At 48.0% G+C, this 23,296-nt stretch overlaps 1 protein-coding gene across 2 annotated transcripts in view; it reads left to right on the forward strand.

Annotated features, from left to right (window-relative positions):
* The first annotated feature begins 15,931 nt into the window (after positions 1 to 15,931).
* Positions 15,932 to 23,296, forward strand: part of LOC108940076 (copine-8-like) — a 66,575-nt gene continuing 59,210 nt past the window's right edge. The window contains exon 1 of one of the 2 annotated variants that reach the window (XM_018761932.1): positions 15,932 to 16,230. In XM_018761932.1, the coding sequence (XP_018617448.1) occupies positions 16,139 to 16,230 (92 nt within the window). In that variant the 5' untranslated portion in view covers positions 15,932 to 16,138. The remainder of the gene's footprint in view (positions 16,231 to 23,296) is intronic. The other variant, XM_018761923.2, reaches the window with a different exon arrangement.

Here is a 23,296-nt window from a genome sequence, read left to right on the forward strand (position 1 = left end):
TGGGACCATTCTTCTTATGCTTTCCACCTCTCCTGAGGCACAGGCCACCAACATGTCCTTGGCAGAGTAGACTGGGACCATTAGTGACACAAAATTAGATGGTTCTCATTTTTGTTATAATGCCTAATAATGTCACAGAATACAAGTTTAGGGAGTATATATGTATTAAATGACAATATCTCTATTTCATTTGGGTAGTAGAGGGTCAAAGTTGCTAGCTTAGTAGTAATTCACAGTATACCTAATATTGTGTAAAGTGAGGAATATTTTACGATTGGAAAGTGCTGCATGGGAAAATTGTGCGTAGTATTTGTCTTTTCTTCACCAGCAGAAGGCAACATATATGAACTGTGATATCTTCAGTGCTGAATTCCTGAGAGTGTATCGGCAACTGGGCCTTTTTTTAATTATTATTTTTAATCTCATTGCAATTGCATGACCAGTTTATTTTTGGTTTTTGATGTTTCTGAAATACCATGCCACGTCATATGTATTTTCCTTTTAAAATGGTTTAGTTAATGAAACCAGACAGTAATGTGATTAACATGATGTTCCTTCAGGTTCCTTTCCAGTTCAGATCGGTATGAATTCAGTATACATCAGTTTGGTGCCTCAGAAACCAAGAAAGTTACAAAAAACATAGACAAAAATAAGCTTTTTGTCATGTCTGGTTCCGGAAGGAAGCAGTGGACCTAAGTGCAGAGCAGTATACGTGGTGTATTCAGGGAAATCCAAGAGAGGTGGTCAAAGAACAGGCAATTAGTGTTCGAGGTGCAAACGTCGTTACAGGGAGAATCCAAAAGGCAAAGTCGGTACACAGGCAAGAGGTCGATGATCATAAAGAGGTACAGGATCGTGGGAACAAGGGACGGGATCGGGGAAGGCGTTAGGGAACACGAAGTAGAAGAGCTAGGAGGCCGCAAACAACAAGGCTGAACAAGGTTCCGCATCAGCGCCTGGTCTGACGCAGCCTTTTATGCCCCAGTATGCGCTGCGTCCCAGGTGTTCCGTGTCGGCTCGAAGGTGTGGGCATGGCACTTTTAAATGGAGTTTTGTTACAGATAGGCTTGAAAGTGACTAATTCTGAACATACGATAGTATCCTGGAGAGAGAAAAAAAACAATGAACTCACACCAGTCTGTCCAAGTTTCCCAAGAGCCATGAATGCAAAGCTAATGTGTAGCAGTTAGAATATAGTATGTAAGTAAAAGGGGTAAATAAAAGGCGTTAGTAAAAGGTGTACGTAGAAGGTGTAAATAACAGGTGTTAAGTAAAAGGTGTGAATAAAAGACGTAAGTAAAAGGTGTAAAGAACAGGCGTACGTAAAAATTGTAAATAACAGGCATAAGTAAAAGGCATAAGTGAAAGGCAAAAGTGAAACGTGTGAAGTACAGGCGCAAGAAAAGGGCGTAAGAAAAAGGTAAATTGTGTAAATTACAGGTGTAAGGAAAAGATGTACGTGAAAGATGGAAATAACAGGTGTAACATTTATTGTTTTTGAATGAGATGTTCCTCCTTAAATAAAAAAGAAAACATGCAGGCTAGATGGACTCATGACATTGCAAGATCAAGAAAATAAGTCTGTCGGCAGCACAAAGTGATTTATTAAACCAAAGAACAGAAAACATGTCGGGGAAAATGTAAATCTCAGTGTATTAATGTTTTTTTGTTTACTATTTTGATTATCGATTCATATAATGTGGTGTTAAGTGCTCCGCCTCTCTGTTTTAAGTGTTTAATGTAATCATAAAAAAGATTTTAAAAAACTGAATCATAAATGAAACGCGGAAGTGAAAGGTGTAAGTAAAAGTTGTCAATTACAGGCCTGAATAAAAGGCGTGAATAACAGGCGTAAGTGAAAGGTGTAAGTAAAAAGCGTTAAGTAAAAGTCGTAAGGGAAAGGTGTAAATTGCAGGCATTAGTAAAAGGTCAGTATAACAGTGGACTGTAAAAGGGCATCTGAGAGCTCATGAAAACTCAACAGAGAGTGACCGAGTTGCAGGAAGAGCATATGAACACCAAGCTGACTTTTACTTTTTTCTTACGGATCAGAATGGATCACCAGCCCACCAAGGGTGTCTGGTTCCACACACTGTCCAACTCGACAGGAATAAATTTCTCCATTCATCATTTCCGGTATTTAAAATCTTTGCAGGAAGAGCATGTGAACACCAAGCTGGCTTTTACTTACTTCACTTGCTTTACACACACACACACATTTTCAGAACCGCTCGTCCCATACGGGGTCACGGAGCCCAACCCGGCAACACAGGGCGTAAGGCCGGAGGGGGAGGGGACACACCCAGGACGGGACGCCAGTCCGTCGCAAGGCACCCCAAGCGGGACTCGAACCCCAGACCCACCGGACAGCAGGACTGCGGCCCAACCCACTGCACCACCGCACCCCCTCTCACTTGCTTTATTGCGCAGCAAATCATTTTGTCACAAAAAGTGCTACTGGCACCACTACTGGTACCGTTGTTTGCTCTCTTTTTGGGTTATGGGTATATTCAGTATGTGCTTAGCTTGACCACTCAATGATCCACATCACATAGATTCTGCTTATTGATTTCCACATCTGAGGTTTCGAATGGGTTAGGGTTACGTTACAAACAGACATGGAGAGACATTTTTCATGGAGACCCTTTGCTTCAGTTGGTTTTAGACTCGAGGTTTCAGTGTTTGTTTTCTGTCCCAATGGCGACATCTGGTGTTCAGAGTAGCTTATCAATTTGCATGTGGATTCATTCAGTTTCTCCTTTGTGGCAAGTGATTTAAAAGTTTTTAAGGACAGAACATTGCAGTCTGCACCCGTGTTTAGTTTCAATGTAACTACTTTATTTATCTTGAGTTTCTCTGTCCACTTCTCCTAATCTTTTTGCATTTCTGTTATGGTGGCTTTTACATTTTTTTCTTCTTTAATCGTCTGAACTTCGACTGTGCCTAGGAGCATTCTAGTGTCAGTTCCGTCATTTTGTTCAAGTGCATGCTTTTTTCTTGGTTGTTTCCGTTCATTTCTGCACATTTTGGCAAAATGGTTCTTTTTATTGCATGATTTACCCGTTTGTCCGTAGGCAGGGCATTTTCTCTGTTCATGTTTCTAACCACATCTAGTCTACTACATTTTATGTGTTCTTTTGAATTGTTCTGCATTCCTTTCAGCTCGTTCTTACTTGTTCTTCGTTTGTTTTTGACAGTTTTAATTTTGTGCAAGTCTACTTCATTGAGTGTTTTTATTTGGCTAGATGTGATTTCACTGGCACGACAAATATCAACAGCTTTTGCTAATGTGAAGTCTGCATCTCTGAGTAGTCTGGCTCTTACTTGGTCATCTCGTATTCTACAAACAATTCTGTCTCAAACTAAAGAGTCATGCCACTCTCCGAACTCGCAGTCTTTTGCCTTATTCTTCAGGTCCGTAACATAGTTATCTATATTCTCTGACATTCCTTGAGCTCTTGTGAAAAACGTGACGAATGTAAGGTAGGTTCTTTCTTAATTTGCAGTATTCTTTAAACTTTTGCTTCAGCACAGCAAGTTTACCTATTTCATCATCTTGAAATTCAAAAGTATTGCAAACTTTTATAGCCTCCTCACCTGCAACATGCAGAAATGTGGCACATTGCACTTTCTCCAAGTTTTCTGCGAGATTCCTTTGGAGATACAAGCTTGATGGTGGTTGTAACTGTGAGATCATTTAGTCGATTTAATTACAATTTCTGACACCATGAAATGTTTGTTGTTTTATTTGTGGATTAATGAGCCATTTGACATGTGGCTGAGATAACGTGGCTTTTTTATTCTGTCAACTTGCATGAGCACACAATCACAATGAGCAAGCTAGTGCTCTCCTTGCAGGAGCCCGAATAAGGGAATTGGAGGAAGATAAAAAAATGTTCCTCCTTCTTCTTTAATAAAGTGAGGGAATCTTGTCATGACATGGGTTTTACTTCCTTGCAAACTAGGCAAGGGGAGCTGGTCAAGGATACGGCCCGGATGCTTGAGGTAGCTACAGTTACAGAGTTTTATAAAGTCTTTTTAAGGTACGGGAAACTGACCTCGTCACAAGGGACCTTTTTTTTACAACATTTGCAGGCAACCCTCCTCGCTGATTCCCGGGCTCGCTTAGAGGCACCCATCACTCTGAGGTGCTCTCCAGAATGAACCAGAGTAAAGTCCCAGGTTTGGACAGACTGCTGGTGGAATTTTATTCCACATTCTGGGATGTCCTGGGCCCTGTCTTCCTTGAGGTTGTGGAAGAAGTGCTGACCCGAGGTAAGCTAACTGAGAGCGTGAGGTTGGGGGTTTTGTCCTTGTTGCGTAAGAAAGGTGATAAAGCTGATCTGGGCAACTGGAGGCCCCTGACCATGCTTTGTGTTGACGCAAAGTTAATGCCTAAAATCCTTACCGAGCATCTGAGGAGGGTTATGTCCCTCTTGAACCACGAAGACCAGATGTGCGAGGTTCCCAGGCGTTCGGCAGTTTGGAACTTACATTTTATCAGGGACGTGATTGCCTAAGCGGCGGACTGAAGGGTTCCCCCTAGCGCTGGTCAGCCTGGACCAGGAGAAGGCGTTCGATCGGGTGGACCACAACTTTATGTTTAATGTTTTGGGTAGAGAGGAGAGGGGCGCGGTGGGTTGGACCGCAGTCCTGCTCTCCAGTGGGTCTGGGGTTCAAGTCCCGTGTGGGGTGCCTTGCGGCGGACTGGCGTCCCGTCCTGGGTGTGTCCCCTTCCCCCTCCGGCCTTATGCCCTGTGTTGCCGGGTAGGCTCCGGTTCCCCGTGACCCTGTATGGGACAAGCGGTTCTGAAAATGTGTGTGTGTGTGTGTGTGTGTTTTGGGCAGATTGGGATTGGGCCCCATTTTTCTAGGGTGGATTTCAACATTCTATAACGGGGTTGGCAGCCGAGTTTCTATCAACGGCTCTCTCAGGGAGTGGGTGTCCCAGCTGAGTGGGGTAAGATAAGGGTGTCCGCTGTCTCCCCTTCTCTACGTTTTGTATGTGGAGCCACTGGCGGTAGCAATTTGGGCCCACCCGGGAATAGATGGGGTGCTCATCCTGGGAGGTGGCGGTAAGACTGTTAAGTTGGCTCAGTACACAGATGATATAGTCTTGTTCGTGTGTACTGACTGCTCACTCGCCCAAGTGCTGCACCTGACTCAGACATTCGGGAGGCCCTCGGGTTCGGCACTCAACCTCAGGAAGACAGAGGTAAAGTACTTTGGATTCTGGGGAGCGAGAAGAGACACCTTTGGTGGTCTCTCGCTTTGTAGAGGTCCCCTCAGAGTGCTGGGTGTGAGTTTTCTCTCAGGAGGAGTGGCCTGGGTCAACTGCGAGGAGTGTCTTGTGATAGCTAGGCGGAAGATGGGCTGTGGAAGGCGAGGTCCCTGTCCTTCCTGGGTAAGGTGTTGATTTTGAAAGTCGATGTCCTCCCAACCTTACTTTATTTAGCCCATGTCTACCCCATGCCTCGCAATTTACAGGAAGGGTTTGTCAAAGACGTGTTTGGGTTGGTATGGGGTGGGAAACATGAGTTTGTGAGGAGGGAGGTGATGTACCTAGGGAAGGGTAGGGGCGGAAGGGGGGTCCCTGACTTTCCCTTAAAATTTGATTGCCTTTTTTTTGCGCAGCTCCCCTGGAACACCCACACCAGCATTTCGTTCGCCTCTGGCTGTCTTTCCCTTTGCGGAATTTGGTGGATTCGTGGTCCAATGTTGGACCAAAGGCCAAGTCTCTGCCAGACCACTGCAAGCAGATGGTGAAATGGAGTACGATCATTCCGGCAGACACTGACGCAAGCACCCTCCTCTAGCGTAAAGTGTTATATAATGCTTTGTTGGAGAGGAGGGGAACGCGAGTGATGTTGGGCCTTGGGGAAGACATTTGGGCCCGAATTCAGCCAAAGAGGCTCGGCAATAGGCTACAGGATTTAAACTGGCAGTGCCTTCACAAAAGATTACCCGTAATGGAGAAACTTTATAGGTACGGGTTGACCGGATGTCCCGACTTCCCGCGACCCCAGTGTTCAGGTGCGGAGACGATTAAACACGTTTTTCAGGATTGCGGTTATGCCAGGACAGTCTGGTCACTGGTCGAGCCCTTATGCGGGGAGTTAGATGGCGAGATGGTGTTGACTTTTGATGATATTATGAAGGGACTATCCTCTAAGAAAAACAAAGCAACCTCTGGTAGGATATGGTTGATTGTAAGTTTAACAAAGAAAGAATTGTGGAATGCACGTATTAACCTTGTCCGAAAGGGGTTGAAAATGGGAGCCTATGGTGTTTTTTTTGAAAATTCGAGCTGAACTGAAGTTCAGGATAAAGTGGGATGTGATGGGGCTACCACGAGGCAAAGGACAGATGGAAAGGCCTCGTGGAAGAATGTTCTTGAAGCTCTGAAGATGGACATCTTGTCACGTCCCACGGGGTTACTGCCCCTCCTGGTCAGAGGCGGCACCACTCAGTGCCCCTAGAGAATACCCACGTATCAGCTCACACTCTCATAGGACACGGGGGTATAAAAGGAGCAAGCGGAGCAGAACCGATTGTGGATTCTTAATCAGTGGTTCCACTGTGTTCTCTTGGTGATTAGTAGTCTCTTGTTCCCTCAGTCTGTTTCCTAGGTGTTCATGTTCCAGTCCCGAATGCCTGTCCTGTCAGTTCCTGCCTCTTGTTCTCCAGTCCTTGTCCAGTGTTCCAGTCCGGTATTTCGTCACATCTCAGGGTTCCAGTCATACTCACAGAGTGACATTTCACTGTTCACCTTAGTTCAAACACCATGTGTATTTCCTGGTCTCGCGTTTCCTGTTTCACTTCCACCGAGTGTCTTACAATCTGCATGGTGCACTTTTAACATCGCTGCACGTGGAGTCATTCTACATTTCGTCCATGTTCGGACGTAATAGCAACGCGTGTCTGTGTCGGACTGCCATCCGGATGCTACACATCTGCTTTGTGGAATTGCATCTTTTCAAAATATATTGTGCTTTCTTGTATCTTACCCCTTGTATATTTATATTTCCTTTTTATATTTATTCTTTTAACACATGCGGATTTTATCTGTATAGTATTTTGTTCACTGATTTTAGTGGCCTTGTTTTATCTGGTTACCTTGTGGACTTTTAACTGATTTTGTTATTGATGACTAACTTATTATATGTGTATGTGTTTTCTATTTATTCGTTTGATTTTAGGTTTTAGGGGGTATGGTAATGTTTTATATTGTAATTCAGAGGTATTTTATATGTTTTGGTATACAGGGGGTGCGGTGGCGCAGTGGGTTGGACCGCAGTCCTGCTTTCCGGTGGGTCTGGGGTTTGAGTCCCGCTTGGGGTGCTTTGCGACGGACTGGCGTCCCGTCCTGGGTGTGTCCCCTCCCCCTCCGGCCTTACGCCCTGTGTTGCCGGGTAGGCTCCGGTTCCCCGTGACCCCGTATGGGACAAGCGGTTCTGAAAATGTATGTGTGTGTGTGTGTGTGTGGAAGATGCATGTATGTGATATGATGATTTAGGTTTGGCTGCTATTGGGGACAGTCCTTTCATGGGTATGTTGGTGTGGGGAAGACATAGACCAGTCATATATTTTGAAGCCAGAAAGGGGGATTGTCTTTCTTTTCATGGGTTTTGAATATGTTATTGGAAAGAGACTTTGTTACTGTATTGTGACAATGTATTTCATGTATAGATTTCTTAGTAAGCTTTGTTGACCAACCGTAGGAAATGTAGCTGTTTTTAATTTGTTTGGTTGTAAATTTGTTGGCAATTGTTTTCAACTGTGTATTATATTAACTTTATTAAAGAAAGTTTTATTAAAAAAAATGAGCACACAATCAATACTTCCTACTTCGTAATCATGTCACTTATGTATTTTACATATTCTAACTGAATATATCACAATAACCAGGCTATCTAACAAGCTTACCAAGCGTGGCTTTTTCTGATCAGTCCTTCATTTTTACTTGCAAAGGGGTAAACAGTTTTTGGTCGAGTCTTCCGGCTCTCCCTCTCAGTTACCCATACTCCCCGAATATCAAGACCTGGCTGAGGTTTTCAGTAAGGAGCAGGCTGCGGTGCTCCCTCCACATTGCCCCTGGGATTGTGCCATAGACCTTCTCCCAGGAACAATACCTCCCCGGGGCAGGTATACCCCTTTCCATACCCGAACAACAGACCATGCAACAGTACATCTCGGAAGCCCTTGCAGCTGGGATCATTCGCCCGTCCACCTCACCCGCAGCCGCTGGGTTTTTCTTTTGTGGAGAAGAAAGACGAGGGTCTCTGCCCCTGTATAGATTACTGAGGTTTGAACCGCATCACTGTAAAATACTCTCATCCCATGCCCCTCATCACAGCTGCCCTGGAACATGTCCACCGAGCACAGTGGTTCACCAGGTTGGACCTCCGCAGTGCCTGGTAAGAATCCATGAGGGGGATGAGTGGAAGACAGCTTTTAACACCACCCTGGGACACTACGAATACCTAGTCATGCCTTTTGGTCTTGCAAATGCTCCCAGTGCCTTCCAGGCATTTGTCAACCATGTCCTTGGGGACCTTGTCAACCACGGGGTGTTGGTGTATCTTGACAACATTCTTATCTATTCCCCATCTCGAGAACAGCATGTAGCCCTGGCCCGACAGGTTCTACAACCACTGTTGCAACATCGTCTCTTCGTCAAGGGGGAGAAGTGCCAGTTCCACCAGGCGTAGGTGTCCTTCCTGGGATTCATCCTCAGCAAAGAGGAAGTAGCCATGGACCTGGAGAAGGTAAGGGCTGTTTTCCAATGGCCACAGCCAACCACCGTAAAGGCCCTACAGTGCTTCCTTGGGTTTACCAATTTTTACCGCCGGTTGATTCGCGACTTTACTACTCTGGCTGCCCCGTTGACTGCGCTGACCTCTACCAAGAAAACCAGGCTCCCCTGGACAGAGGATGCGCAGCGCGCCTTCGAGGCCCTCAAGACCCGGTTCACTACGGCTCCAATCCTGCGCCATCCAGATCCAGAAGCGCCGTTCGTGGTGGAGGTAGATGTCTCGGAAACAAGAGTCGGGGCCGTACTGTCTCAACGCCAGGGGGATCCACCTAAGTTGCACCCTTGCGCCTTCTTCTTGAAGAAGATGTCCCAGGCCGAGAGAAATTATGACATTGGGAATAGAGAACTCACACACACACATTTTCAGAACCGCTCGTCCCATACGGGGTCACGGGGAACCGGAGCCTACCCGGCAACACAGGGCGTAAGGCCTGAGGGGGAAGGGGACACACCCAGGACGGGACACCAGTCCGTCGCAAGGTACCCCAAGCGGGACTCGAACCCCAGACCCACCGGACAGCAGGACTGCGGTCCAACCCACTGCGCCACCGCACCCCATCAGAATAGAGAACTCCTAGCCGTAAAACTGGCCCTCGAGGAGTGGCGGCACTGGCTCGAGGGCGCGCGGCATCCCTTTGTGGTTCTCACCGACCACAAGAACCTTGAATACCTACAGACGGTGAGATGCCTCAACCCTCGAGAAGCCAGGTGGGCACTCTTTTTTTACATGTTTCAATTTCACCATCACGTATTGGCCCGGTAGTAAAAATACCAAGGCCGACGCCCTCTCGCGCATGCACGAATGGGAGCCAATTGAACAGGACCTGGACTTCATCCTTCCTTGGACCTGCTTCGTGACGCCGGTACAGTGGGAGTTCAGTCGAGAGCTCGCTTAGGCCCAAGCTACAGCACCAGAACCCCCAGGTAAACCCACAGGGAAACAGTATGTACCCCCTAGTATGCGAGCGACCATCCCGCAGCGGGACACCCTGGGTATAGCAAGACCCAAGCCCTCCTCCAGAAGCACTTCTGGTGGCCATCCCTCCCCGAAGACACCCAGGACTATGTACGGGCATGCTGGGTATGCGCCCAGGCTAAGCCGTCGACTCAGAAGCCGGCCGGGCTCCTGGAACCCCTGCCGGTGCCCAATCGTCCCTGGTCCCACATCTCTTTGGACTTCCTAGTGGACCTCACCACCTCGGACAGTAAGACCACTGTAATGACCGTGGTGGATAGGTTTTTCAAGGCTTGCTGTCTGGTACCCCTCCCCAAGCTCCCGACAGCCCTAGAAACAGCGGAACTCTTATTCCTCCATGTGCTTCGCCTCTTTGGGTTACCTGAAGATATAGTGTCTGACCAGGGGCCACAGTTCACCTCCTGCCTATGGAAAGCGTTCTGGCAGAAGCTAAGTGTCAGCTCGTGTTCTTGCCCGGGCAGAAAGTCTGGCTGTCCACCAGGAGACTCCGGGGGGCTTACTTCACCAAAAAACTCAGCTCCCGGTACCTCGGGTCATTCAAGGTCCTCTGCCGCATCACCCTGGTCTCCTACCGCCTCCAGCTGCCTCTGCACCTGAAGATCCACCTGACCTTCCACGTGTCACTCCTCAAACCCTGCGCCACGTCACTGCACCAACCACCGCTGGACTCACCGCCTCTGCTTCCATTGCAGGATGGAGGCACCCCGCCTACGCGGTGTGGGTGCTCCTAGACTCCCGTTGGAGTGGTGGCATCCTACAGTACCTGGTGGACTGGGAGGGTTACGGCCCAGAAGAACAATGTTCGGTGGCAGCATGTGACATTCTAGACCCTGACCTAATAACGGCTTTCCACAGGGATCGTCCCGCTCCTTGGCCCTGAAGGCATCTGTCGGGTCGTCGCGGAGTGGCGAGGGCCACTCATAGAGGGGGGGGTACTGTCTTGTTCTCAACCTCGCAGCAACAAGGAGCACCTGCCGCGGATCAGGGGACCAGAGCATAATAGGAAGGCCTGAGCGAAGACAGACGCGGAACCTCATTCAGCCTTACTACTCGCTTGTGCCTCTCTTTGATTGCGTTCTTTTCCTGATCTCCCCATCCTTGTTTCTGCTCCTCACCCTTTCTCCTGAACCCTTGTTACCTCCTCGTGTCCCTGACCTTTCGGCTCGTGTTTTAACTTACGGTTTTTGGATTCTCCTGTTAATGACAATCACTCTTCGGTAACCTACGCCTCTATTCCTGACCACGACTTTTGGATTATCCCTGATTAAGGATGCCTTGGCTCTGAACTTGGGTCTGACATCTCACTTCCTGGTTGGAATCATAACAGCATCACACACACACACACACACACACACACACACACACACACACACACACACACACACACACACACACACACACACACACACACACAACAGCATCACATTGTTTTGAAAGATGTTTGTCCCCTTTTGTTCTATAGTTTTTTAACATTGAATATCACACACACACATTTTCAGAACTGCTTGTCCCATACAGGGTTGCAGGGAACCAGAGCCTACCTGGCAACACAGGGCATAAGGCCGGAGGGGGAGGGGACACACCCAGGACGGGACGCCAGTCCGTCGCAAGGCACCCCAAGCAGGACTCGAACCCCAGACCTACCGGAGAGGAGGACCTGGTCCAACCCACTGCACCACCACGCCCCCACACTTTATAGACAGCAGAGGAAAAAAAATGTGCCCGTGTGGGGTGATTATGATCTTTCATAATGCGCATCATCTTTCTGAGGTAGCGTGTAGCGTAGGTGTCCTGTACTGCTGGTACCTGTGTGCCAATGATTTCCTGAGCCTGAGCTGTTTTGACCATTAAATTAAAATACCTCTTAAACCTATTAAATGACGGGGAGTGCGGTAGCGCAGTGGGTTGGACCGGGTCCTGCTCTCTGGTGGGTCTGGGGTTCGAGTCCCGCTTGGGGTGCCTTGCGACGGACTGGCGTCCCGTCCTGGGTGTGTCCTCTCCCCCTCCGGCCTTACGCCCTGTGTTGCCGGGTAGGCTCCGGTTCCCCGTGACCCCGTATGGGACGAGCGGTTCAGATGACGACGACGACCTATTAAATGACAATACTTCTATTTCATTTGGGTAGTAGAGGGTCAAAGTTGCTAGTTTAGTACTAGTAATTCACAGTATACCTAATATTGTGTAAGGCAAGGAATGTTCTTATGGTTGGAAAGTGCTGCGTGGGGGAATTGCGCTTAGTGGAGTATTTGTTTTTCTTCACCAACAGGGGGCGCCATATATGAACTTTGATGTCTTGAGCGCTGAATTCTTGTTTTTTCTTGCGCGACACTAATATAACGTGATGGGGATTTTGCGTGTTAAACCATTGCATTTATACACAAAACAAAGCGGCCCATAAATGAGAAGTGAGTGTCTCGGGTGAGAAATCATCACTTGACTCTGCACTCTGGTCCCATGGTGCTCTAATCACAGCCATATCAATATACAGTGTGTGAGCTGTTCTGTGAATGAATGAGGCTAGTGGATGGATGAACAGCTGATCTCTGGCGGATGAAGAGCTGAGCTCCACGCTAAGTAATGGCTACATTGACGGTTAAACCGCAGTCTCCTTGATTAACGGCGTGTGTGCGCGTCCGCTCTTACTCCGTGTTCTGGAACGACGGGCGGCGTGTGCAGGTGAACCTACGGGTACATCTATAAGCGGGGCGCACACTGCCTCTTGCATTAGCAGTAGTAGTGCTGTAGCAATGGGGGTGTGGTAGTGCAGTGGTGTACAGGCTTGGCCTTGGGTTTGAGGCCCGCTTGGGGTGCCTTGTGACAGACTGGTGTCCTGTCCTGGCGGTGTCCCCCTCCTCCTTCAGCCTTATGCCCTAAATTGCCAGGTTAGCCTCTGGTTCACCACAACCCTGCTGAGGAGAGGTGGTTTCAGACTGTGTGTGTGTGGCAGGGAAGGCAGCAGGTGGTGTAGTGACTGGAAGTGTTGCCGTGTAAAGGAAAGGAGACAGGTATGAATCCCTCTCCTGCTGTTGTACCATTGAGGGCGATACTTATTTACTTACCCTGAATTGATAAGGTAAGAATATTTTACTGTGTAAATGATTGTATGCAGTAGTTGTGCAACCCAGACAGTGTAAGGCAACAACCCAAGAAGCCTTGTGGCTCGATTGTAACCCGGGACACACCTGTGCAGGGAAATATCTTGTCCGAGCGCAACTCCTCAACTGTCTTCATTGGGAATGTTCCGTCCACAGGTTAGCTGGAACGCATCTAAATAATTCACCCAGTACATTGTAACAATTTATACATTCATGTACATCAGTCAGTAAAATAGCATGGACCTACTTATTGGAGTGCTGTTTCAAATAACTTGCAGGCATAATAATGCCATTAATGGCCTGCATCCTTGTAAACACTAAAGTAAAAAAAGCAAGGTGTTAAAGCTACTCACTGGCATGGCTTTGTGGTGAACCATTCTGATTGTTAAAATAATAATGTAAATGGTAAAAGTAAACGTTTTGTTTCAAATAGCGGAATACTGTAAATGTCAAATGGCGGGGTCCCCCCAGTATATGGCAGGTTGTGCCTCAGATGCGTTGCTCCTTATTTGTGACAATGTGTCTTACTGTTCGTATGAACAGAGAGAGTGTGTTCCACTGATGTATGAGTGAGTGACCCCAGACGCATTATTCTTGAGTAAAGTGCATTTGTCACGTACCGTGGTATAAAGCAACGTACTAAAACAATCCGTGTTACAGTGTTTGAGAGGGAAATGTGTTTATTGTAATTGGTTAACTTTTGGTGACATACGGGGAATATAAGAGGGTGATTACATCTGCCAGAGGAGAAAGAGAAGAGAGCCTGGGGGTGCTGGCTTGACGCACAGGTCCTGGAGGAAACGGGGTCCTCGGACTGAGAGCATTATTTCCCTTTGTGCCGGTGTTCGAATAAAATGTTTGAAACGAACGCTGCCTTTGCGTCCCTCTTCGCCCCATCCAAACCCACGGCGCTGCGTGCCACATTGGTGTCAGAGGTGGGATGGGGCAGGACGATGAGAGGCTAGATTCAGGAGCAACTGAACACTGAAGATGAGGAAGGGGAAATTGGCGTGAGAACGAAAACCAATGGGATGCAAGAACGACGTCCGGCAGAAGAAAAGCTTGCAACGGTGGAGGTTGGGAAGGAGGAACTGTTGCGGAGTGGAGGTGTTCAGGGGGACTCCGGGGAAGGGCACGCTGTGGTGAAGACGGCGGAGAAGGGCTGCAAGGTGCCGCTGGAGACGGGCGAGCAGGTCGAGTGGGGTCTCCCAGCGCCCAGGAAAAGTGTGGCAGAAAGAGGCAGCAAACTGCTGGCGGGTGCAGAGGAAAGTCGCCCCACGGAGAGTGCCGCTTTCCCAGGGATGTCAGACGACGTGGTGGATGACGCGGAGCAGCGTGCCTCGTCTGTGGTCAGGCAGGGCTCTGTAGGGAGGTGAACGAAACCGCCAACGCGAATTCACCCGTAGATAAACACTTTGCCTCTTTTGTGGAGCAAGCGCGTAACTTGCTTGGAGCCCCAACGAGCTTGCTAAAGTTAGAGCCGCATGGTGGACCAAATGCCGAAAAAGCAGGAGGGCTGCGCAGCAACAAGCAGCCGGTTTTACAAGCGTAGCAGCGGACTTGGCGTGTGGTGAGGCAGCAGAGGCGAGAGCGGCAAGCAGGGCGGCTTGTCTGGGTCCTCTGCCGAAAGACGGCCGAGCAGCAAAAGATGCGGCGAGACGGCCAGGAGCGCAAGAAGGGTGTTCGCCCGCAGCAACAGCGTTGCGGCAGCACAGAGCGGCTGCGGAGAGTGGACCCGATTGTCCTGCGAGAGTAGGTCAGCTGCAGGGAGCGCAAGGCGGTTGGCAAAAGCCACGTGGGCGCCACCAAGCCTGGTACGTGCCATGCGCGAGTGAGGGAGTCGTGCTGGGACCAAGGCCACGCGGACAAGGGACGAGGATGGCCGCCACGACCCCAGAGTGCGCCGCCATGGCGGGCTACTGCGATTGTCCACGCCTCAACCACCAGCGCTGAACGTCTGTGACCTGCACTCCCGATGGGAGACGCATGAGGGACAACGCTGGACACTGGGACATTTGTAGGGCAGGCAGCAGCGGGGACGCTGCTATTCTTTTGACTGGGGGCTATGTAACCACCGCGTTACAGTGTTTGAGCGGGAAATGTGTTCATTGTAATTGGTTAACTTTTGGTGACGTATCGGGAATATAAGGGTTGATTGCGTCTGCCAGAGGAGAAAGAGAAGAGAGCCTAGGGGCGCTAAGCAGGGTGGGAGGGCTGGCTTGGCGCGCAGGTCCTGGAGGAAATGGGGTCCTCGGACTGAGAGCGTTATTTTTCTGTGTGCCGGTGTTCGAATAAAACGTTCGAAATGAAATCTGCCTCTGTGTCCTTCTTCGCCCCATCCAAACCCACGGCGCTGCGCGCCACAGTTCATTACATGAGAGTAGCTGTGCATAGGATTTATTTATGACAAAACCTTTACTGCTCAGATCATATATTTGCCAGGCCCACAGTATCCTTTTGTATATTTTTAAACAATTGCTATATCTTTATTTTTAAAATTATATAAGGTGGTTTTGAAGAATGGGTAATTTATTTTACAGTGTTTTTTTCCATAGGAATGACATTTAAAACTCGCAATTACAATCTGCGTAAATCTGCCTACAAATACCGAACTAATAAGTGTCGCTTGATAGTCAATACTAAAACTGCGAACAATACTTTGAAGTGATCAAATAGCAATGATAAATTTTCTGTTTTCACACACAGTGTATTTATACGCAGTAAAGCCCCACTTTCAGATTTCACTCTTTATTCTTACGCAAGTAATAATAAGTATCTTTGAAAGTTTACCACACACAAGCTAAGGCATTTTGACAAAAGCGTAAAGTTTAATAGGTTTCAATATCCTTATGCAGTTTAATTTAGCATCGGTCCACAAAAATGACGTTTCCTGTTATTTCCTAATGGGGAAAATAATTCCGACTGTACTACATCCTTAGGAACTTTGTGAGTCCCTTCCTTTCTGTGACATAGCGGGGACCCGCTCTATTATTATTATTATTATTATGTTACTATTGCTGCTGCTGCTGCTAGTGCGAGTCAGTGTCCAGGGTTTCGCTGTGCTGCCCTTTCCCGCGTCGCTCTGTCCCCTGACGCTCTACCACTTATGGAGTGACATCACCCGTCACCTCCCGTCTCCGCGGCGCGCTCCTCCCGCGCTCGCACACGGCGCCTGTCGAGCTCGGCGCGCTCCCATCACACCCAGTTCCTGGAACTGAGAAGGCGGCCGATCGGCACCAAAAGCCTCGAAGCATGAATAGCAGCTTCCTGAACATGGCGTCCGTCGGGGACTTCTTGAGCACTAGTATCCCCGCCACCAAAGTGGAGATCACCGTGTCCTGCAGGTAAGCTGGCGATGGGGATGACGATGATGGCGATGATCCTATGAATCTGTGTATCCTGAGCCTCCTCTACCCACCATGTGCACACACTGACTGTCGGACACGTTGGTGTGTTTGTTTACAGCCGTCGAGCAGCTCGGACTTGGATTGGAAAGTGCTCCGCTCGGGCTCTTTAGCGCGTGAGAAATAAGGCTGTAATAAATAAAACAGGCATGAGACGAGAGAGTGAACACGGCGGCTGGGATAGGAGCCGCGGGACCCGGGTGTGAGAAGTGAGAAGCGCATTCCAAACTTTCAAACTTTGTGTCCGCGCGGACCCCTCCCCCCCGTCACTGCCGAGTGTTTTTTTTTTTTTTTATTACTGGAAACGGATTGGCAGTGCGACGTTTTCAACTTCAACTTTTTGCCAAAATGCGTTGAATGAAAGGCAGTGATTGTACGTCGTTTAACAAATTTATCTTGACAAAAAACGTATGGTACAACACTAATTTACTACATAGCCATTTAAAATTTTTACTGTTAAATGCTAGAAACTCGTTAGTTCCAGGGTGAATCCATGATGATGTGTTCGCCTTACGTGTTGTTTGACACACCATGTGATTGTCTGTAATTATACTGTACGTACACTTTTATAAAAAAAAAGTTTCTTGTGACAGGTCGGTGTCTCGCTGTTATGTTTAATTATCAAAATGTATCCGCTATAGTATGTCAGTGTAAGCGGCGTTTAAATAAAGTCTTGTGATCTGCAGTCTGGTGTTGGGGGGTGAGGGGGAAGGATTCCCCCGCTCGTGTCGGAGCCGCGTTCCCGCACACGCGTCCGCGCGCTCATGTGTTGTGACAGTTGCGCGCTGGGAGAAACTCCGTGGCTCGCATGATTCACGAGCGAGTCGGCCCCCGTCTCCCTCGAGACATGTCTTCCGCTCGGACGCGGCTCGCGAGCCCACCCCCGCCCCCGCTGGGTTGCGTAACGGCCGCGCGCTGCCCTCCGGCTCCAGGCTGCCCTCCGAGCTCCTCGTGATAGGCGCGAGGCGACTCACCCGCTGTTTGCTCGGACGGTGCGCGGCTTCCGAGTGGTTCCAGAGTAAAGGGCGTTTCATAGACTAAAGACTGTACATTGGTTTTTCCAGAGTCGCTCAACGCGTCTCTTACACAAATGTCTAGCTCCACTGAGAACTGGTGATTGCGAATATTATTAGTGCCCGCAATACTTCTTGTACTCTCACTGGAAATATTTTAATCCCCGCACTACGTCTTGTTGTACTGCCGACTGCGAATAATTTTAATCCCAGCAATACTACTGTTCGTTGGAAATGATTTTAGTCCCCGCAGCAGAGTACTTGACACGTTGTTATTCCACGGCGTCCCATGAGCTGACAGGAGGAGTGTTACTTGGTGCGCAGGTCACGTGCCAGCAGTTTCTTTAGTCACTATTAATTAGCGAGTGGCGTGAGAGTCCAGATGTGCGGGGAGATGAAGAACGTAATGCTGCGGGGTCTCTGTCAGACAAGGAATGCCTACGCGCTCAGTCACGCTGTGGCAGCTTCGTTACCATGGATACACAGGAGCACTCCACCTGAAGGAGGGATGCTGAACTCATGAGGGGTACACCCTCGCTGTGTCCCCAAGACAGGTGTACAAGGCTCACCGTGGTTACTGCAAGGAGTCCGATGGGGAGAAAGGGGCGAGCCGTTGTCGTGGTTACTGACAAGGGTTCTGACTCCAAGGGCACACGTGGGGTGCATGACACGGCGGTGTACTGACGTACTTCCGGTGTGAGGAGCGCCGAGGACCGAAATGTCTGAAACGTTTCCAAAAGACACAGCGACATAAAACATATCCGTTAATATTCTTTCGTCTGCTGCGAGTCCATGAGCGGTAGGTGTATTGGTTCTGTGCAGAATTTCCTGAGCGGGAACAGCAACACTCTTGTTTTGGACTCTGCTGTTCCAGTAAGATGTCCTGCATGCTATTCGTAGGCCTGCCCTCAAGCAATGCTGGTTTCATTTGAAGAGGTGCTTTCCCCTATCAAAAAAAAACTCCAGTGGTGTTTCGTGCCAAAGGTTGCTGACATGAATCGAACCGTGCAGAATTGCCAGAGGGCACAGCGGGATGTGGACATGAAGACTGACTGCAAACACTGGAGAGATTGTTCAGGTGGAGTTCTCCTATTAATCACATGCATCAGTTACTTTATGAAGCCGTTCTGGTGGTACCAACAAAATACTGGCATGCAACACATGAAATGGTCTTTGAATAAATATTTTAACTTGGTGATCTTCTTGTTATTATTCATATTACTATTACATTGGTCTAGGCTCCCGTGGTGTTTCCTAAACTGATCTCAGTTTAACAGTGATGTCCAGCTGAGAACTTATTAACTTATTAACTTATATGACAGGGCAAAATCCAGAAGATCTGTGCACACATCATCTAAGCTTCGTAAGTGAAATTGATTACTTACTGGCTGCAGTCCATTTATACTGAGGTCTAATATGCTAATTTTTTTTTTTTTTTTAACAGCTTAGCTGTTCTGAACAGTTATTTTGTTCCAAATTTGCTTTTAGTATAATTAAAGTATCCACGGTTGTGTCCCAGTGATTAAAAGTGATGGGAGTTAGTGTTACTTTTATTTTTGCCTCCATATAATACAGACTACTTAAATTGAACACACAAGGTCATCATTGGACTATTGTGAATGTGAAGCTGCACCTGTTCCTTGTAACAAAAATAAATTTTCTCCATTATTCTGAGGTGCATTTCAAACAAACATCAGTTATGGAAGCAGTGTGAGCGTCATGACGTTTGTGTTGCAGAGCTGCAGCTGTTGACGTCCCTTGATGTATATATGAGAGAAGAGCTCTAACAGATGCTGCCAAAGCTCACGTTTATCAGATGCTTTCTGGCTCATCAGACTGCAGTGTGGTACTACTTCAGGCGTGGCATCAGCAGTGGTACAGCAGCCCCCCTAGAAAAAAAAAAAAAAAAAAAAAAAATTGCAGCTTTTTTCTGAGAAAAGCTAACATTCACAATGGTTGACCTTAACTTGTAAAGCTGGCACCACAATCCCTAATCGATTAGTTAGATCAGCACGTTGTCCTTAATCAATAGGGACCAGAGAGGGACGCAGCAGCGCTCGGTGGGGTTCGTTCTCACAGCAATCAGGTCAATGGCCGATAATGTGGGACGATATTTTCTTAAACTCTTAGTTCTGCATGGATGGAACGTACAAAGACTTGACAGTGGGTGGCGTAACAATCGTGAGACCTGGGTTCGAGTCCTGCTCCTGCCACGGTGCCCTCGATCAAGATACGTACCCTGAATATTTGAAGTAAAAATTAGCCAGCTGTGTAAAAGGGTGAGTCGCTGTAAGTTGCTTTGGACTAAAGTGAATAAATAATTCTGATTTGATCTAATTGCTCTATGAGCCATGAGACGCCATGTTTTGACTTTTCCCGAAACATTGGCTGTCAGGCACGGCGCCCCCTTTGAACCGCTCATTTAGTGCACTTGCTGTGGTCTGTAGTTAAAGTCCATTGACAAGGCTGAACTGTGTCTTCAGTGCAGTCATAAATAATTAAGAGCGCTATTGGGGGGAAAGCATTAAAGATTTATTTGTTTGTTTGCTTCTCACTTTGCTGCTCTCAGATACAGGCCTCAGGCCTGAAGTACCCAGCTGCCTTTGCAGAGAGAGAGCGAGTGTGGGGTGGTCAACACACTTTCCGGCAGGAAATGCCCGAATTCCCAGGGTTTCTTGCGGGGAGCGTCCATCAGTAGAGATCGGAGAGCTCACCAGTTTGGAATCGTGCCCATCTGTAGACTGCAAAATGGGGCAGAGGGGCGCTTGTCCCCGACAACATGCGGTCCTTATGGCCATTCCACCGAGGGCCCTGTTGCGTCTCAGCACACTCTTGACACTTGTGTTTGACACTGCCTCCAGACATAACGGTGCTGGAATGTCCTGTCATGTTACACAGCACCTGTGTCACTGATTTTGCTGGTGCAAGAACCTGCCGAGCGGTCAAGGCCGAGCGGTTCCACTCTCCAGGCTTGCTGGCACTGCTAACCTCTGACCTTTACAGCACCTGGTTCTGCCCGCGAAGCCACCAGTCAGTGCATTCAGCTGCTTTAATTGGTTCATGTTAATTGTTCGCCGCTGAGCCGAAAGGGGAACGAACTACGCGTTTGTGTCTCGGTGCTGCGGGAAAGGAACCGAGGAGTATTGGTCAAAGGAAGCTCTTCTTGGTCCATCTTACTGTGACAGGGTTTCGAGGTTCGGCGTTCGTCTGTCCTGTAGAGACGGGGTTCCAGCAGCATCTCTGCCTCGGAGGTGGGGCACAGTAACGGGCCCCAAATGGTCCGAAGCCTTCGGCATGGGGCGTTCACTGTGGCTCTCCAATTGCGGTCAAGTGGTTGGCAAGCTGACAGTCGTCACATCTGAGCGCAGTGAAGTCTGAAAAGTTCAAATCACTCAGATACCTGAATCCATTATGGACTTACCGAGATTTAAAAATTTCAACACACCTGCTGTTCATTCACATCGAACCCTTGCTGAACAAGTCAGGTCACTGCGTTAGCGTTGTGTCATCGGAGCATCTACTTGATCTCCTTCAGAGGCGCCGCACTTTCTTCATTTCTCTGTTTGGTTCTCGTAATGTCACTACTTTCATTGCGGTAAACAAAATATGGATTTTTTTTGTAGAAATATTGGTGGTGTTCACATACTGTAAATACATTTAGTAAAACGCGTGTTGTAATCTGAACATGGAATTCATGCTGCAGACCACAGGTGGGTCGTCGTACCTTCTCCAGTGACCCAGAGCCCGTGGAGGAAGGACAGGCAGGGTCATGTGAGGTCACTTCCATTTTTTGCGTTGGACAAGCAACAAAGAGCTGCTTTCATTTGTGCTCACACTGTTCTCTCAGTTCGAACCAGTACTCTGTGTTGGAGTATCCAACCCGAAGCCCTGCAGCCCGTCTCCCGCACGCTCTAACTGTGCTGTCTGTTACGATTCCAGGCGTTTGCTCGTGCCCTTCTTTTGCCTGCACTTGAGCTGGAAAGCACTGGAAGCTGGCGCTCCGTCTGGGCTCCATCTCTCCGTGGCTCTGGTACCATGTTGGTTTAACCAGGACCAGGTGGCTGCAGGCAGCTCTGACAGATATTGAACACTAGCTCTGTAGAGCCTTGACAGACACAAACATACTCTCTCTTTCTCCCACACACACACACACACACACACACACACACACACAGCCCTGCAGTGTAATGTAATTGACACCGAGCCAGTTGGGATTCTGGGGTTTAACGCTTTACATGTGTAGCTGAGATTGGAAGGATGAAAGGGTTCGACACTGCTGGTGTAACTGATACTTGGACTGATGCGTTTCTATTCTGGGTTGGCTCTGTGTGTGTGTGTGTGTCTGTGTGTGTGTATGTGCGCATAGGGGTTGTTTACTATTACCAGCCCCCCTTAATTTTTGGACTATTTCACAGCAATAGTGTTGTCATAAAGTGCTCTGTAGAGCCTCATACACAGAAACACCCAGTTCCTCTGCACATGGGGTTACGGTGAGGGTTCAGAGGTAGGATTAGGGAAAGGATTAGGGTTTAGGTTTAGATTTAGGGTAAGGGGATTAGGGTTAGGGTTTAGGTTTAGCGGTAGGGTTAGAAGTAGGGTTAGGGGTTAGTTTATTTCAGAGAGTATTTACTGTGTAAATTGTGATGCCTTATACAGTGTTGTCATACTGCATAGAAGGCGCTGGTCCTCTTTCAGTTTTCCAGTAAAATGGTTTCTTTATTATTAAGCAAGGCTATTTATTATTTTTTACAAGATTGCCATTTATTTCTTGGTTTTAGTAGCAACATTTGGTGCTGCCATGTTTCACTGGCCCAAGGCGATCGCCCAGGTTCGGCCCAGTTTGTACTGTGTTTGTGTTTGGAATTTGAGCCGCAGATGGACTTGTTCTCGCTCTCCTGAGACCTTGGGAGCTCAAGACTGGTCTCAATCCAAATGGGCCACCACTTCTCTACTGACTTGGAATGGCCAGAGTGGATCTGACCCGTCAGGGCTGAGCGTTCAATCTGCAGAATTACTGTAGGTTGCAGAAGTGTTTGTAAACATCTTCATTGAGGAGAATGAACGCAGGTTGCCAGCCCAATGCCCTGCTGTCAGATGCTGCATAAAGTGTAAAATGGCCATTTGTAGGAGAGACAGTAGCCTTAACTGGGGTCCATGGAAATTGGCCTGAGATGGGAGATAAAAAATGACGACCTTTCAGCAGATCACTGCACTCTGGTGTTTCATTCCCAGTCTCATTTACCCCAGTATAATAAGGCATAGGGTTACTTTAGGAGTGTATAGGTATGTCAGGGCTTCAGTTATACACTGAGAGATGCAGTAATCTCACTCACACACACACACACACACACACACACACAGCTTGTCTCTTGATAACATGCTTGCTTGTAGGTGACCGACAGACAGGTGCTCTCAGTGTGTTTGATGTTTTATAAAAATAAGTTCTCACATCTGTAGGGGCAAGAGGTGAAGCGCATAAGGCCACAGAGTTGAAACTTAAAGGTTGTGGGTTCAAGTTGCATTCCATGCTATTGCTGTGGTGCCTTTGCTGAGGGTTCTTACCCTGAGTTGCTACAGTAAAAATAGCCTGCTGTATAAATGGGTCAGATAGTTTATTCTGCTTTGGATAAAAGTTTCTGCAAGGAAATCAAAGCAGATCTGAAGAGTGATACCTCTTCTTAACAGACAATGAAGTGAATAGTGGATATTTCCTCGCTGACATGCAGATCACACCTCCACATGTTGCACCTTCACTAGTGGACCGCATAACAAAATGAGTCTGACTTTTGGTTGAGAAAGGCATCCGTATTTCTGTTCCCTTCAACCTCCTCTGGCTTCTTCAAACTGCCAGTATTGCGTTCCTTCAGACCACAGGATTGAGGAGCTCATTTATTTACCAGTCTTATAAGAGTTGCTTACCATGGAGTGACCGGAAATGCTCCACTGGCACGGTGTTGGCACCTCTACCTTCAAGATTTGACCTTCAAGGGGAG

The sequence above is a fragment of the Scleropages formosus genome, chromosome 2, assembly GCF_900964775.1.
Source record: "Scleropages formosus chromosome 2, fSclFor1.1, whole genome shotgun sequence".
NCBI classification, from domain to species: Eukaryota; Metazoa; Chordata; class Actinopteri; order Osteoglossiformes; family Osteoglossidae; genus Scleropages; species Scleropages formosus.